This window comes from Podarcis raffonei, chromosome 10, assembly GCF_027172205.1.
Source record: "Podarcis raffonei isolate rPodRaf1 chromosome 10, rPodRaf1.pri, whole genome shotgun sequence".
Lineage (NCBI taxonomy): Eukaryota > Metazoa > Chordata > Lepidosauria > Squamata > Lacertidae > Podarcis > Podarcis raffonei.
Genome location: NC_070611.1, coordinates 46,558,502 through 46,576,359, shown reverse-complemented (window position 1 = coordinate 46,576,359; position 17,858 = coordinate 46,558,502). Strand labels below are relative to the sequence as shown.

At 43.1% G+C, this 17,858-nt stretch overlaps 1 protein-coding gene across 2 annotated transcripts in view; it reads left to right on the top strand.

Annotated features, from left to right (window-relative positions):
- CACNA1I (calcium voltage-gated channel subunit alpha1 I) overlaps positions 1-17,858 on the top strand; it is a 288,035-nt gene that overhangs the window by 139,128 nt on the left and 131,049 nt on the right. For both annotated transcript variants that reach the window (XM_053405099.1, XM_053405098.1), the window contains exons 3-4: positions 2,730-2,841; positions 3,363-3,496. In XM_053405099.1, the coding sequence (XP_053261074.1) occupies positions 2,730-2,841; positions 3,363-3,496 (246 nt within the window). The remainder of the gene's footprint in view (positions 1-2,729; positions 2,842-3,362; positions 3,497-17,858) is intronic.

Below are 17,858 nucleotides of genomic sequence, written 5' to 3'. Positions count from 1 at the left end.
CAGCTAGGAAAACAATTACAAGGGCTATCAATCCTCATGCTTTAGGATGTTTACTGATTACCAGCTGGGGTAAAGAAACATATTTTTCCCCTAGTTAAAGTGCAGCATAATTAAGCCCATTATGGAAGTTACATCCAGCTTTGGTCACTGTTGGGAGCAAAATAACGGTTTAGATGAACCAGTGTTCTGCTCCTTCCAGTGTGGCAATTGGAAGAAATTAGTATCCCTAATTTCTTGTGAAAGAGAGGAAGAGAAGAATCATTTGAAAGCAATCTAGTTTTCATTGGCCTCCACTGTAGGATAGACAATTCCTCCAAACCAATCTTTCCTCTCTAATTTCTTCAATCTATTGCTTCAGTGTGGACATACACCTCAAGCAGGCACATCTTCCTCATTGGCTGCTGAGAAATGATTTACAGAATTTTGGATGCAGAAAGGGGCAACCAAAATTGCTAAGGGTCTGAAGCAACTCCCCTATGGGGAAAGAGTTTTGGGGAGAAAGGCAAGTAATTGTGGTATGGAGATGAAGATGGCATGGTATGGAGAAAGATACAGATAAAATTTCATTATTATTATTATTATTATTATTATTATTATTATTATTATTATCATCATCATCATCATCATCATCATTATTATCAAACAGAAACCCAGGGGCATCCTGTGAAGCTGAAGGATGGGAGATAGACAAAAAAATAAGTGTTTCTTTAAGCAACACATGGTTAAACTATGGAACTTGCCACCACAATTTGTGGTAATGTTGTTGTTGTTTAAGTGGTTTAGTCGTGTCCGACTCTTTGTGACCCCATGGATCAGAGCACGCCAGGCACTCCTGTCTTCCACTGCCTCCTGCAGTTTGGTCAAACTCATGCTGGTAGCTTCGAGAACACTATCCAACCATCTCGTCCTCTGTCGTCCCCTTCTCCTTGTGCCCTCCATCTTTCCCAACATCAGGGTCTTTTCCAGGGAGTCTTCTCTTCTCATGAGGTGGCCAAAGTATTGGAGCCTCAGCTTCACGATCTGTCCTTCCAGTGAGCACTCAGGGCTGATTTCCTTAAGAATGGAATTTGTGGTAATGGTTGTTGCCAACTTGGACAGCTTTAAAAGAGAATTATTCAAATTCAGGTTAAGGCTATCTATGGCCACTAGTCAGGATCAGAAGCAGTATGCCTCTGAAGACTGTTTGCTGGGGAGCAACAGCAGGAGAGAGAGCTGTTGCGCTCATGCCCTGCTTGTAGACTTCCCAGAGATAGCTGGTTGGCTACTGTGGAAAACATGATGCTTGATTAGATGAGCCTTTGCTCTGATCCAGCAGTTCTTAAGAAATAAAAGATTGCACAAAAATGGAAACGCCAGTAGAAGGGGACAGGGCTGAAAACATTGGGATGTATTGATAATGGATGGATTAATTTACCAAATTAGAAGTCAACACAGGAGGCAGAAATCCAATTGTTTTATGAAAGCCTCATGGCCAGTGCAGTAACTCAGAGCAGGGCTTTTAGTGTGGCTGGCGCTTTCCTGTGGAATAGCATTTCTGTTGAGATGCAACAGGTGCCCGGTATCTGCACTTTCCAGAAACAACGGATGACATATTTGTTTCCAACAAGCTTTCCCAATTGAATGAATGTGTCACTGCCATGGTTGTCTACTTTGTGTTGTTTTTAACATTAATTTGTTGTTATTTTCCATGCTGTTTTAAACTGGTTCTTAGCTGTTTTTATTATATTTTGTACTTTGCCTTGTATGTATGTGGAAGGCAATTAATAATATTGTTTGGAAGCAGAACCTCTGAACTTGGCCTTCTTCAGGCGCTGTCAAACTCATCGCAATGATCACTCAAGGGAGGAGAGCAGCACTATGCACATTCGCCCTGACCCTCTCCAAGGCTGCTCACGAGTTGAAGGCATGTCAGCTGCAGGACAACCTGCCAAATTCACATAGGCTGTTCCCATGAGCTGAAACCTACATACATTTGGCAGACTCCTTAGCTGCAGACGTGGTCTCAACCCATGGAAGTGGTTGGCATGGGGTGTTAACACACAACTCCGCTTGTCTGCCAATGAATGAAGAGGGTTCATATGTTTGTACCAAGTGCGTTGAATGATACTGCTTTTGGTTGATGTTGTTTGATGCTAAGTGAACTGTAATAAATGTGAGGAGAATTGTAACTGTAAGTTATAATATATTTTGTCATTTGTGGGGAGGGTTGTTTATTGAGTTTTCTTAATGGGCGAGATGGAAAGAAAATAAATTGATGCTGCAAAAAGGGAAAAGAAAGAATCCTCCTCATATAAACCTATTGTTCTGGTGTTCTTTCCAGCCTATGCATGCAGAATGTCATAAAAATATGTTTATTATATCTGGTTTTAAAAGGATTTATCAGACGCTTAAAAATTGATGTTTGTGTTTTTCATGTTGAATATTGCATTCAGATTTGCATTCATACAGGACTTTGCTTTACTCCATGTGATTTCCTCCTTCCTCCATCAGCAACCTGAAGAGGTATTACTCAGGAACAGATTTACCACCTGATGTATAATTTGTATGAAGTCCTTTTGGTCCGGTGGGGTACCTACTGCATAGTCTGAAGTGAGATGTTTGAGGGATTTGTTTTTGTTGTGTATGGGATTTGTATGCGTGTTTTAAATGCTTTTATTCTGCCAGAACTTGGACTTGGTTGCACTCTTTGTGGCTGAGTGTTTTTCCTTGACTTTATTTCTTCCTCCCACTTGGTTTGAGTTTGTCAGTATGATGGTGATCCTGCTGAATTGTGTGACCCTTGGGATGTACCAGCCTTGTGATGATATGGACTGCCTCTCCAACAGATGTAAAATTTTACAGGTAAGTAACTCCTTCTCCATAATGGCAGTAGGTGAACCACCATGTTGCCCCCTCTAACCCACCCGCTTGAGGTTTCTCAGACTGCCAAGCCACTCTTGCTTCAGAGTAGATTGGTGAATCCTTTGTTCTCAAAACTCGGGAGCCTGGTTTATCACAGGACCTTCCTGTGGGCTTCTACCATCTCCCTTCCTTTGCCCTGTACACAATTAACACAGGCAACTCTGCTGTTTCTTCCCTTCTCCCCTACAGCAGAAGGAGGAGAGGAAAGAGCCACCCTCTTCCTTCTGCTTTTGTGCTTTCCAACGCAAGACTAGACCACATCGCTGCTACAAGAAGCGACTTCTGCCATTTATGACAATGAAACATCTCAAATGCAGTGCAGAAGAGTGTTATGTCAGTGTATATTTGTTCTGAGTATTGAAATTAAGACTTGCTCAATATGTTGTGAAGTATAAGGTGGAGGGAAAATAGCCGTGGAGACAAGTTGAACCCCACCTCACTTATTCTTATGGGTCTTTCAGGTTTTTGACGATTTCATCTTCATTTTCTTTGCGATGGAGATGGTTTTTAAAATGGTGGCCTTGGGGATCTTTGGCAAGAAATGCTACCTTGGAGACACTTGGAACCGCCTGGATTTCTTCATTGTTATGGCTGGGTAAGTTCCTGCCTTCTTTTTGAAATTCTGAGAACCGTTGGATAAAAGCTGTCAATATGGGAACTGGGTACTATCTATCAATGTGCTTTGAACACAGTGCAGGGCCAAGCCGAGTATGAATATAGATTTGAATCTCATATACTTCAGTCTGTGGTCTCATTGCTCCTCTTGAGTTCTATGTAAATAGGCTGCATCCAGGAGAATAGCCTGTCTGGAGCTGGGTGGTAGGTTCACTCAACTCTGTCCTGCCCTGATACCATATGGCCAGCTCTCTGTAAAACATGGATATGTGTTGTGGGGGGAAATGCAATAAGTCTGTGCTTACAGAAGAGACAGAAACACATGTACTCCCCACAGAGATCCCTGTAATATATGGCTCCCCTCTGGGCATAATTATGGGCACTTGCTGGAAAATATAAGGCACGGAAGTAAGGCAGGTGGGAACAGAGAAGAATCTCCTTGATCAAATCGGTGTGGATTTTTTTTACAGTGTTGGCATTCAGAGCATCTTCATAAAAAAACAACAACAACCCAAAACATTGTGCTTCTGCCTTTGCATCCTATTGGCCCACCTAAGCACACCTCAGGGACATGTTGACATTTAATTTTTTTTAACAGCCAAGTTGCTATAGTAAAGTGCTAGTTTCCACTTCACGTGTCTCATTCCACCCTGAGCAAAGGGCCCGTAGGGATTTGCTAGTCAAATGGTTGGCGAGAATTCACTGCCTGCGTTGGTTGGCGAAGCTTTGCAGAATGGTTTCCTTTATAAAATGGGCTATATGAAGGGGAGAGCATTGTTGCTCCCAGAACCAGATTTCCCTCTCCATCCTGTAAGCATGCATAGAAACGCTTTCCCCCCTCACCATTGAGAATAATCATCTATCACCTGTATCCGCAACTCACTGGCTGAACTGGCAGTGGGTTCAAGCCTGAGCAGACAGCAGGCCCCTTGCATGAATGGTTGCAGCATTTGTTTGCTTATGTTCAGCCTAGTGAGTCAGCACAGCATTGCCAGCCACCTGGCTTATTTTAAATCAGCCTCGGTGCTTTATTGCCGTCTAGCAGCTTCTGTTGTCCTCGCCGTTTAGTCCAGCCGCAATGTTCAGCGCTGGCCAATTTCAAATGTCATACAGTCAAATTAAGTGGCATGTGCAAATGAGAAATTGTTTCCCCCTTTGAGAGACGCACCAGTCCTAAGCCCAAGGCCGGCCATTTCTGCATGTGAGCAGATAATATTCCCCATCATACTGAACCAAGAGTGAGCAAACGTCTGGGTTATAACCTCCTTGCAATTGAAAGTCTGGGACTTTGAAAGATGAATTTAAAAAGGGATCATTAGGTGAGTTCATAGAGGAGGAGTCTGACTACTGGTAATGATGGCAATACATAGCCTCCAGCTGCAGAGGATGTGTGCTACTGAGTCCCAGCTGCTAGAGGATGAAAATAGGAAAGGGCCATCACCTTCCTGTCCTGCCTGCAGGCTTCCTGGATACCTCTGATTTGCCACTGTGGGAAAGACAACGCTGGACTTAGGTGGCCTTTGGTCTCATCCAGCAGGGCCCTTATGGTCCATGTCTACTCTTGACCCCCACCCCCACATAAGGAAACACAGCTTGTATTTATGGCCATCTTTTGCTCTTGAAGCAAGTAATGCAAAAGGGGGGAAAAAGGAAAAAGGAAAAAAAGACTCACACACAAAACGCAAAATGTATATTTCAGTTTAAAACTCATACCCTCTTGAAGGTATTTGGAATTGATTTCTGGATCCTTAATACCTGTCAAATAATCTACAGGTAATCCAGAGGGACCTGGGTGGCAGAGGGACCTGGGTGACAGAGGGACCCGGGTGGTGCTGTGGGTTAAACCACAGAGCCTAGGACTTGCCGATCAGAAGGTCGGCGGTTCAAATCCCTGCGACGGGGTGAGCTCTTGCCAACCTAGCAGTTTGAAAGCACGTCAAAGTGCAAGTAGATAAATAGGTACCGCTCCTGCGGGAAGGTAAATGGTGTTTTCGTGTGCTGCTCTGGTTCGCCATAAGCGGCTTAGTCATGCTGGCCACATGACCCGGAAGCTCCCTCGGCCAATAAAGCGAGATGAGCGCCTCAACCCCAGAATCAGTCATGACTGGACCTAATGGTCAGGGGTCCCTTTACCTTTACCTAATCCATGGGTGGGGGGGACAAGACAAGCAGTTGGCCCAGTCAGAAGTCAATGAATCCCAAAAGACTAGGAGCAGCTAAATCTAGCTGTACCCCAAAATGCAGTTCAGCCTCTTATGCCAGCTCCAGAAAGACGTTTGATATAAATACCATCTGTTGTTAGGAATTCGTTTTCCCCAACAGCGCCTGCCTGCTCAACATATTCAGTCAGGCACTATCTCACAGCCCGTGGGTAGTTTAGCAGCCTTGTTCCAACAAGCAGTTCAACATCCAAAGGCCCTCAACTTCGTCCGAATGAAATCTATGCAGATGAGCCTGCAACTGTACAATGGGCCCGGTGTGCACATGTGCCCTGGTCAGCTTGCATATTGCTATGCCATCCCAGTGATAGGAGAACATATGCTGGGAAAGGTTATGCTGCACAATCAAGGGCCGGCACACAACTTCCTGAGCAGACATGGCAGCCAACACTGATGCCAGACATTGCATTGACGTGACCATATGGACTAAAACAAAAGCTTCAGAATGCATTTCACTCATTTCATGGTGATATTTTAAAAATGTGTGACCAAAAATGATTATGTAGGGAGGAAGAATTGTAGAATTGGAAGAGACCCAGTCTAACCCTCTGCACAACACAGGAATCTCAACACATGGTCCCCCAACCAATTTGAAAGCATACTGGACCCTGCTTAACTTTGCAAATGTGCTAGCAGTTGTATGGCTACACCACTATGAAAGCTCCTATGTTCAAGCGCTAGAAGCAAGCCACACAGGTGTGTTGGGAGAAATCCCATTTTCCTCCACTGCAGATCTTTCCTTCCTTCCTTCCTTCCTTCCTTCCTTCCTTCCTTCCTTCCAGCATCCATTCCATTATTTCTCAGTCCATGATGACACAGCATTTAGTATTCCTGTGCATACATGAAAATATCCAGTGAACATTAGGAAAATAATGTTCCACCATTCATTTCCATTTCCATTTGGTCTTCTCCATTTCACAGCAATTTGTTTGTTTTGCAAGAGTCTTTCCCCCATTTCAATGGCTACTGATGTGAAACTTTACATTTGTTAATGTACATTGTGGCATGCAACAGATGCACATAGCTCAGCCACCAACAATTCATTTACCTTCCCTGTGTGTTTTCTTTCAAAATTAATGACTTTCAAGACGGGTCGCACTGTTAGTCTTCCGGAGCAAAAACAACTAAGAGTCCTGTGACACCATAAAGACAAAGTTAATAAAGTGGTTAATGGCTCATCACAAAGTCATCTATAGCTGCAATTCTCACCATGTCTACTTAGAAGTAAGTGTCATTGAATTCAGTGGGGCTTATTGCCAGGTAAATGGGGTTAGGATTGCAGCCTGTCTCACTAACTTAATTTCACATTTTAGTATAAACTCGCATCCTGTCTTGTTTCCCTCACTCTGGCACCAGGCAGGGCCAGTTTAGCACCCTGCTGATATTTGGTCATTGTGTCCTGTATTGTATGAATTACCTCTGCCACTTAATTGCATATAAATCCTTTTTTTAAAAAAAATTGCAGCACTTTGTTTCATAAACACATATTCTATTCAGAAAATAGTGATGTGTGTGTATGTTCGTGTGTCTGCTGAAATATAATGGCCCAAGCTAATTTCCATATGAAAAGAGCAATAATGAATGATGCATTCCATTGGTTTTTAATATTCACAGTAAGAAGCATTCCTAACCCATTTTACCTCAGAGTAAGGCTCATTGAATTCGGTGGCACTTTCTTCTGAGTAAACATGGCTAGGATTGCAGCTTTTGTGTCTAGCAGCAAACAACTTGCTCAAAATCAACAAACAACACTTCAGAAAACAGAAAAGCAATGAGGCATCTCTTGGGACAGCACCAATTATATATGAATGAATATTTAAATAACATATATTGCAAAGTAATGTATGTATGGGTGCATTGTTTTGTTTTTTGTTTAAAAAAACCACTTTTGCTATAGAGAACTGAGGCAAAAATTGTTCACAGCAAGAGCCTGTGCCACGATAGGGGGTCTAATGAGCAGATGGAAGGAAATCCACATGGCATGTGCACCTCCCAAAATGACTCCAAAAGCCATTGCTTCTGAATGGTACCTTGGAACTGTCTTCTGTTGCTCGTGATTCTGCCAATAAACTGATAACCGTTTATAATAAACAAAAGTTAACTCAGAACAATCTGAATCTTATCACAATGGAGGGAAATGTATCCTGGATTAATTGGACCTAGGATTGCACAAACCGCCGTTAATATTGATGCTGATGTTCCCCTTAATTACAGCGAAGGCAGGATTAACTCTAGAGGTGGGAAAGGGTGGGAGCCAAGGTGGCTCCAGATTGCCTAATTGCACAGTGAAGCAGTAGCGTGACTGCACTAGCCCACATTGACTTGAGATACACTAATGAGCAGACCCAACAGAGCCTACGCATAAATTTCCATTGGGGGGGGTGTGTGTGTGTGTGTGCGTGTGTGTGTGTGTGTGTGCGTGTGTGTGTGTGTGTAGGGCTGCAGTCCTATGTCTTTAACCTACAACAGATACAAACACTGGAAGCTAACTTAAACTGGATCCCCATATTTGAACCAGCTCCAAGTGAGCCTGCCATGCTAGTTGTGACTCAGTTTCAAATCCCAAAGTGGAAGGCCACCTTTAATGCAGCTATCTTTATAGCTTTATATACCAGAGATTAATGGTAAAAAATGTGGCTTGTATTTCACAAAACAGATGTTAAAACCTGCTGCACAACCTTAATGTCATGAAGCCAGAATTAGATCTCATGTAGTCAAATTTAAGCTAACCTTACCCCACATCTAGAATGACTGTGTCAGTGAACTTGTCCTAAAGATCCCTCACTTGGGCCTCTAATCTTTCTCCATCTCTTTAACTGCATTCTGGCTCATTCCTGCTTCCTAGCAAACAGCTCATACCAACTTCCCTTTCCACCACACTCCTCATAAGGTAGGCCTCCTTCACATGCAGCTGTGATAGCCTGTGTGCTAGTGCTTGAATTACAAGAAGCCAGAGGAGATCTGGGCCCGTTTCTTTTGTGCCATGCCCCATTAGATACTGTTTTCAGAAGTCTACCAAAGAACGATAGACATTTCCCTTACAGTTCAAGTCAGGATAGCTCAGTTGGTAGAGCATGAGACTCTTAATGTCGTTGGAGCCCCACATTGGGCAAAAGATTCCTGCATCGCAGGGTGGTTGGACCAGGCGACCCTAGTGATCCTTTCCAACTCTGCAATTCTATGATTCTATGACTGGTGGGAGCTGTTTCCTTGTGGAGCACTTCCACATGGCTATAGGGTGCTAAGTTGCTGATGGGGTCCATGAATGTTGCTCTTTCCTACATGATTGAAAGGGTGGGTGCTGATCATGAGGGAAAGAGCCACACAATTGGCCCTGCTGAAGTGTTTGCATCAGTCATATGCAAACAGCAGTAGTAAATGACTTCCACAGCCACGGATCATATATATAAGAAGATATTGGAAAGACCTTGTTCCATCAGCTCCTGAAGTCACCCAATAATATTTTGTGCCATACGTTTTCCATTAACATTTAAAAATGTAAGCCACCTCCGGTGCCTCATCAGGAAGGTGGTATGTAAATGTAAGGAGCAAATGATAAACAAATATTGGAGTGGAAGGAAATGCTGACAACCTGACTTTTAGGATCCATGCTGCAAAGCACTGCTTGGAAGCAATCAGCCTAAAACACCCACACCCACACACCCACACCCACATGCAGGATATCTCAGTAGAGCACGAGACTCTTCATCTCAGAGTTGTGGGTTCAAGCCCCACGTTGGGCAAAAAGATTCCTGCATTGCAGGGTTGGGACCCCGTGGTCCCTTCCAACTTTAGAAATCTGTGGTGTAGTGGTTAAGAGCGGTAGTCTCATAATCTGGGGAACCGGGTTCGCGTCACCGCTCCTCCACATGCAGCTGCTGGGTGACCCTGGGCTAGTCACACTTCTCTGAAGTCTCTCATCCTCACTCACCTCACAGAGTGTTTGTTGTGGGGGAGGAAGGGAAAGGAGAATGTTAGCCGCTTTGAGACTCCTCTGGGTAGTGATAAAGTGGGATATCAAATCCAAACTACTACTACTACTACTACTACTACTACTACTCTTCTTCTTCTTCTTCTTCTTCTTCTTCTTCTTCTTCTTCTTCTTCTTCTTCTTCTTCTTCTTCTCTCTATAGCATTCTCAGGAAAGAGAGACAGAAAGGGAAATGTTAGGTGTGAAATTACCTTGGCATTTCAAAAGTCAAACTCCAAAGTTTCAATCATTACCTTTGAATTCCCAAGTTTACTTTGGGTGGGTGGGACTGAAAAGAGAGGCAGCGTGTTCTCTTTTGAGAAGAGGCTACAGAACGGTAGACAGCTGCAATATCTCTGTCTGTGGGGATCATACCCTGTATGAAAATGAGGCATAACAACAAAACCAGTCATTTACGGATATTGTTCCACTGCAACGTGCTCTAAGCTCTTAAGTTAGGTCTAGCTATAAATGTAAACTAAAATATATAAAACAACCCTCCTGGCTACATACATAAGAGCAGATATGCCTATTTTGTTTACTCAGCTATCTTCCTCGTCTTCTCCCTCCTGCAAATTTCAAGAGTTACAGTTTTACCTAAATAAATCCCACTGTCTGTTCCTTGCCCTTCTCGCCCCCACTCCCCATGCAGTTTAGCAGCTTCAGGAGGAAGACTCCGCTGTCACTAAAAATGTACAGTTGCCATGGCAAAGAGAATTGACATCACTAGAACTTTATTATCTCTCTCCGCCCCCCTTCCTGGCTTATGGAGTGAATTTTAAAATAAAAGGCCCTGAATCAATATTTTCCTTCTTTGCCGTTTCCCTTAAGAAATCAGACAGCTCCTAAAATGAAAGCATTTGTGCGTGTGCGCACACGTAGGGTTAAATAAAACATGCAACTGCAGAAAGAAATGATAAGTCTGGCATTTGGAGCCTCTCTCCAGTTGTTTGGTAGGATTAAGCTGCAGGTTCCCAGGTGTGAATGTAGCCAGTCTTTGGCAGCTGTTGCCCAAACATGAGGCTGTTCCCTCTTCCTCCTGTTTGTGACATGATCTCCTCCAATGACTGGTTTTCTTTTCAAGGACTGACCAGCGATTGATGGTACATGCCCAGCAACACCTTATCTTAAAGAAACTTATACACACAAATTCTTGAGAACCAAAGTCCTTAAAGATACCTAAAGCTGAGCGTACAAAAACAGATGGCAATTGTGAAAAGGTAGCCCTATATTTCAGCAGATCTTCAACAGTGCTGTAGTGGTAGGGATGGACAAATTTGTCAGCTTAAGTTTCTCTCTGTTTCTCATTTTTCCAGTAGTTAGTATTCCACATCTCCACACCAGTTGCTTAAAAATTAAAAAAGCCCTCTTGAAAATTCACCAGCATTTTAGTGCAAAATTCTCCCTTTATACACATTTTTGCAAAGCAATTATCTATAATATAATGCATTGTTTAATGTTATATATGCATGTATAAGCCCACTTTACCCAGGTGTGTGCGTTTTACTTGGCTGGAGAAAACACTGCAAAATTCAGATAAGTTTGAAGGATGGCTGTGTTTTGGCTCACATATTGCATATTAGTTGGGTTCAGCTTTAAAGGTGAACTGAATGTTCATAATTTCATTTGTTTATTTCATAAAATGCATACACCCCTCAAAGCAGTTTAGAAAAAGAATCAAACAATAAAATAATCAGCAAAACCAATCAATTCAAATCAATTTGCCTAAATTGAATCCCCCTCCCCATCCCTATGTAGTGATAAATTATGAAGTGCAGGAGCTCATTGCAGCAGCTTCCTTAGCCACCCTGGCCCCAAGGGAGTGCAAAATGTCAAGCTGCAATTATCACCCCCACCCATCTAAAAGAACAGCAGTACACCAGCATGATATCCTCTTGGTTGGATTATTGGGAGGTCAGTCCTAGGTATAGTTTCCAGTGGATTCAGTGGTGCTTGCTTTTGACGGCATAGGTTCAACAGGTAAAATACACTGAGCTTTAACAAAAGACCTTCAGCCAGTCAATTTTTTAAATTACATTTAGCTATAAATTAGAACTGCTAACAATCTTGCAAAGAAGTGCTAGCACAAAGGAGGAACCCCATCAAAGAAAAGGGAAAAAGTACCCAGCCTCTGCTTGGTTGTTTTCTTCCTTGTCTGACTTCTTCTATGTTAACATGCCACAAACAAACATGAAAGTTTCATTATCACATTATTGACTTGCCAGAGCAAGGAAAGACTGTCAGTTATCAAAGCACCTTAGCAGATTATGTCATCACTCTTGCTCAGAAAGAAGTCCTGGAGCTGCACTCTTCATGCATCCTCTCCTCACTACATCACTGATCACCAGTTCAGGAGAGAGACCGATTCCAAACCTAGGAAGAGCATCTCCAAATGTACAGGTTACATTTTACCCTCCATTTGGCTTCATTTGGTTTTTGCTGCTTGCAAACATAAGAATTTGTTCTCCCTTTGGGATGCCTGTCTTGGCATTTGGTATGAGATATTAATGTATCTCTGCTAATGTGGAATGCATGATTCATGCTACCCACACTGAGTCACCAGCTAGCTGAACTGTCAGGGTGCCTAATCTTATTTCAGGTGAAACTCACCCATGTGTCGGGTTAAGATGCTTACTTTGCCTGTCTCGATGGGGGTGCCACCATATAAGGTAGCGTATAATCTCTGCCAAGAAGACATTTTCCAGACCAGAAAGAATAATTATATGTTACCTGTTCTGGTGTCTGTGTCATATGTGCCAGTTTTTTGAAAATCCAGGAAACCCTTCTTTCTGACCTAGAAGACCTCTCCTGTATTCATTAGCGGTTAAGATCAGCGGGCAAGTGCTTTAATGTCTGCATGCATTCTAATCATAGTCCTCTGTGCATGCTAAAGTCAAGAGCGCTCACGTTGCATTATTTTTGCCTGGTTTTACATCTAAACTGTAGACTGAAACATTATTATATTCCATCAGTTCTAATCTATGCTTCCTTTGTCTTGCTTGCTGGCAGAATAGGGCAGCCCAGCTTTTCATAACAAGTGGGCCGCAAATGTATTTCAGCATGGAACCCGCAGGCTGCACACTACCTTATTGGGTGGCAAGGCCAAAATTTGATGCCCCCACCAACCCAGCCCTTATGCTACCTTACCAAAGCTGGCTATGCAAGGCGCCAGGTTTTGAGAAGGAAGAATGAGGCTCTGACCAGGTCCTAGAACCTTCCCATCTCCTTCCCAAAGCTGGGAAAGTGCTAACAAGGCTTTGGGAATGAGGAAGGAGGACTCTAGGACCCAGTCAGAGCCCTCATGCCTCCTCCCCAAAGCCCAGCGTCTCCCTTACCCAGCTTTGGGAAGGCAGTTTGAGGCCTGCAGGGGCCGTCAAATGTTGCTGAGGGCTGCCAAAAAATACAAGGGCCACATGTGGCTCTTGGGTTGCATGTTGGACCACTCTGTGGCAGAACATAAGAAGAGCCTGCTGGATCAGGTGAATGGCCCATCTAGTCCAGCATCCTGCTCTCATAGTGGCCAACCAGGTGCCTGTGGGAAGCCTGCAAGCAGGCCATGAGCGCGGCAACACTTTGCTCTTGTGCGATTCCCAGCAACCCACTGTGGAGGTAAAACATAGCCATTGTGACTAGTAGCCATTGATAGCATAAACCACAAGCTGGCTTTTCAGGACTGTAATGTAAACACTGCTGCTGTTGTTGTTTAGTCGTGTCCTACTCTTTGTGACCCCATGGACCAGAGCACACCAGGCACTTCTGTCTTCCACTGCCTCCCGCGGTTTGGTCAAACTCATGCTGGTAGCTTTGAGAACACTGTCCAACCATCTCAACCTCTGTCGTCCCCTTCTCTTTATGCCCTCCATCTTTCCCAACATCAGGGTCTTTTCCAGGGAGTCTTCTCTTCTCATGAGGTGGCCAAAGTATTGGAGCCTCAGCTTCAGGATCTGTCCTTCCAGTGAGCACTCAGGGCTGATTTCCTTAAGAATGGATAGGTTTGATCTTCTTGCAGTCCATGAGACCCTCAAGAGCCTCCTCCAGCACCATAATTCAAAAGCATCAATTCTGCAGCAATCCGCCTTCCTTCCAGCTCTCACTTCCATACATCACTAAAAGGTCATAGTGGAGAGTTTTGACCAAACGTGATCCACCTGGAGCAGGAACCGCCAAGCCACTCCAGTATTCCTGCCAAGAAAATTCAATGGACAAAGACAAACACTGCTGTTAGAGAATTAATATTTCATATTTGCAGCCTTCTCAATACCAACTCCTTTCAATGTTAGGCTTCATAGGGACTGCTGAACTACAGCTGATAAGTTTGATAACCCATTTCCTGTTGTTTGCTAAAACTGGGGTTAGGAAGCACTCATGTTTCTCATATAACTTGTTGTGTTGTGCCCTAGTTCCTTGAGTCATCTGAGTACGTGTTACTGAACCCCTTACTGTCAGTGAACAGGCACCTCTGACATTGGTCTGCCCTAGCCCTTCTTGCTCTCTACTTGCGATACACTATAATTTTGGTGATCATAGGCTGTAATTTATTTAAGTTTGTACTTAATTGCATCCAACCGCATACGTGTGTTAACCATAGTCTTTATCAACCCTGCCCTTTTGTCTTGTTGCTTTCCCCTTTGTCTACTTTTTCAATTGCAAGCTTTTATCAGTGATCTGTGTTATTTAAAACTTTAAAATGTGTTAATTAAAGGTACAATAGGAAGATGAAGATGAGAGCAAGTACAATAAAACAATACTAATATAGGGAATGATCTAGCCAAAATTAAGCCCTGCAAGTCCTCATTCTTCAGTTTCCTCCATTGCAATCAATGAGACTTAAAGGTACTTAAATCTAGCCTGATTTAATTTCAACCAAACAATAATTCACATCTATGGTTTGATTTCTTTTACAACTGAATTTATATATTAAGAAATTATTAGATCAAGGGCAGCAATTAAGTGTTTTCAGGGGGGAAATCTGATTAACCAAAAAATGTGTCTAATCTACAACATGCTTTTGAGCCTTCATTCTAGAATGAATCAGGAGAAGACATGACAGTGGGCAAGATCTTGGTAAAGCTGTCAGTTCCATTTGGGGCCAGATTGGATAAAAAAAATTCCCCACTGATCCAGCATATTGCATGGATGGGAGCATGAGCATGCCTGCCCTCTCCAACTCAGCACTCCCTGTAGCGAAAGCATGTTCAAATGCATCCTGTATTTGAGATCCAATGCACTCAGGCCAAAATTATGTGGTGGCTTTCTAATCCTGCCCCCCCCCCCAACTTCAGTCATGAAGTTTTGACCGATGCATATTATATTTCATCTTATTTATTAGTTGCTGTACAAAAATGGTTATCAGCATGTATATCATATTTTGATATGCTGTCCCCATGTGGCTCACCAGGGTCAATGGAGTTACGATTGGAGTGCCAGTGTATTTGTGTTCGGATGCCATTCATTCATTCATTCATTCATTCATTCATTCATTCAGTTTATCAGCCCTAAATAACAAGACCTCTGAGTGATGAACAAAGTAATCCATGCAGTGGGCTAGACTGGGATATGAGCATTTTCCAGTCTGGCCTTTTGGCACTTTTGACAGGAGTGTATCTAAAGTACAAAAATAGTGCACAAATACAGAATAGTCTCTCTAGCCAAAAGTAGCTTTTAATCCCTCCCCCCCCCCAAAAAAAACTGACAGGACCCCTGCCCATGCTCTCCCCTGGGAGATTTCCTTTCCCCTCCAAGTCTCTCATCCTGGGAGATCAGTTCCTAGCCTTTCACTCAGGGTTCTTCCACCAGCTAGGCTGGTGACTGGGAGTGGCCGCCGAGACCACATAACACCAGTCTTGAAAGACCTACATTGGCTCCCAGTACATTTCTGAGCACAATTCAAAGTGTTGGTGCTGACCTTTAAAGCCCTAAACAGCCTCGGTCCAGTATACCTGAAGGAGTGTCTCCACCCCTCCCATTGTTCTGCCTGGACACTGAGGTCCAGCGCCGAGGACTTGGCGATAAGCCAAGTTAAAGGGAACCAGGCAGAGGGCCTTCCCAGTAGTGGTACCCGCCCTGTGGAACGCCCTCCCACCAGATGTCAAAGAGAAAAACAACTACTAGACTTTTAGAAGACATCTGAAGGCAGCCCTGTTTAGGGAAGCTTTTAATGTTTAACAGACTATTGTGTTTAAATATTTTGTTGGAAGCTGCCCAGAGTGGCTGGGGAAACCCAGCCAGATGGATGGGGTATAAATAATAAGTTGTTGTTGTTGTTGTTGTTGTTGTTGTTGTTGTTGTATAAATAATAAGTTGTTGTTGTTGTTGTTGTTGTTGTTGTTGTTGTTGTTGTTGTATAAATAATAAGTTGTTGTTGTTGTTGTTGTTGTTGTTGTTGTTGTTGTTGTTGTTGTTATCTTTCCGCCATTCTGTAATTTAAGGTAAAATTGTTCCAGATTAACATCACATTGGTATATTGCACTAATTTTGTTTATTTCAATTCATAAGATAAATAAGAATAGCTTCCCAATATGTTGGGCTTGTTTAGTAGCTGTGGAATTCTAGAATAGAATCAATATACCAAGAATATCTCAGACAATTGTGTCTTGACCCCTTAATATTTTTTGTTAACATACAAACATGACATACGAATAACTCTGCATGGATTAATTTAATATATGGTTATCGCTGCAAGAGCATGTTCTGCAAAGCACAGAAGAGAATTGCCTATTCTGTCATTGGGAAAGGAAATTATACGGCCAATGCTGTGATGTCAAAACACTGGAGTGAAAGAAGGAAGGCCAAATTTCCTAAGAATTTGACATGTTTGTTAAATTAATTACTGACAAAACAAAACTCACCCTTCTGTTAATGTGAAACGTACATTTAATGTAATTTGTCTCATTATCCTTAATTAATGAAATGTAAAAGACATACACCCACAATCTAAAAGAAGTCTGTTTGGAAAATGCCCATGGTATCATTTCTTTGACAGAGGTTTGCAAGAATAGAGCAATAGGGGATAGTCAAAGCTTGACAGTTATAAAGAATCATTGATGTCATGTTTTTCAGCACGGAACACTTAAGTATATTTTCACAACAATAAATTAGAAGTCACACATTGGCATGGAGTGCTCAGATGCTTAAGAGGGTCACAAACCAGGCACCAAATGCGCCGAACGCTTTCAGCCTCACACTTGCAGGCTGCCATGCTATACCCTCTGACCTGAGATTAAGTGTTGGATTGCACTCTGCCAGTCACTTAATACCACTTGGAATATTTGAACACGAGTTGCTGGAAGCTGTGGGAGGGGAGAGTGCTCTTGTGCTGTTTCCTATAGGATGACTCTCATCTGAATTCCGTGCATGTTCAGTTGGAAGTAAGTTAGGAACAGAGGAAGCTGCCTTATATGAGTCAAACCACTGGTCCAGCTCAATGGGTATTTATATTGTCTACAGCTCTGGTCTTCAGCTGGGGGGTCAGGACCCTCTAGTGCAGCGGTTCTCAACCTGTGGGTCCCCAGATGTTGATGGACTACAACTCCCATCATCCCTGAGCTCTGGCCTTGCTAGCTAGGGGGGATGGGAGTTGTAGTTCAACAAGATCTGGGGACCCACAGGTTGAGAAAGGCTGCTCTAGTGGGCTGCTGTCTGATTCAAGGTGGCTTGCAACAGGAGAATAACCATCATGCACATATATGGTATAAGATTGAGAAGTGCATGGCATTTGAAAGCAGATCCTGAATTTGAAAAAGTTGAAGATACCTGGTCAGTACGGACGAGCAATAGCTTTCCAGGATTTCAGACAGGGCAAATTCCCAGCCCTACCTGGAGATGCCAAGGGTGGAACCTGGGACCTTTGGGCAAAACAGACTACCACTGAGCCACAGACCTGAGTTCAGCAGGTCTTACTCTCAAATAAGTGTTCAATAAGGATTGCAACCTGTTATTTTTAAAACTGGGCTTTGCAGGATGCCAGGATCAATTTTCGGAAACCAAAGCAGCATTTAGGCACCTGACTTCCTTTATCTTTCAAAGAACTGTCTGGGTTGCCAGAGTACTTTTGTTTTTGGTGTGTGTTTTTCCCCTTTTAGAAATCCGTCTCAGCTCAAAAACCGGAGCGGCCACCCCACTCCACCCCTGAGAGCTGTGCAATCCACACTAAG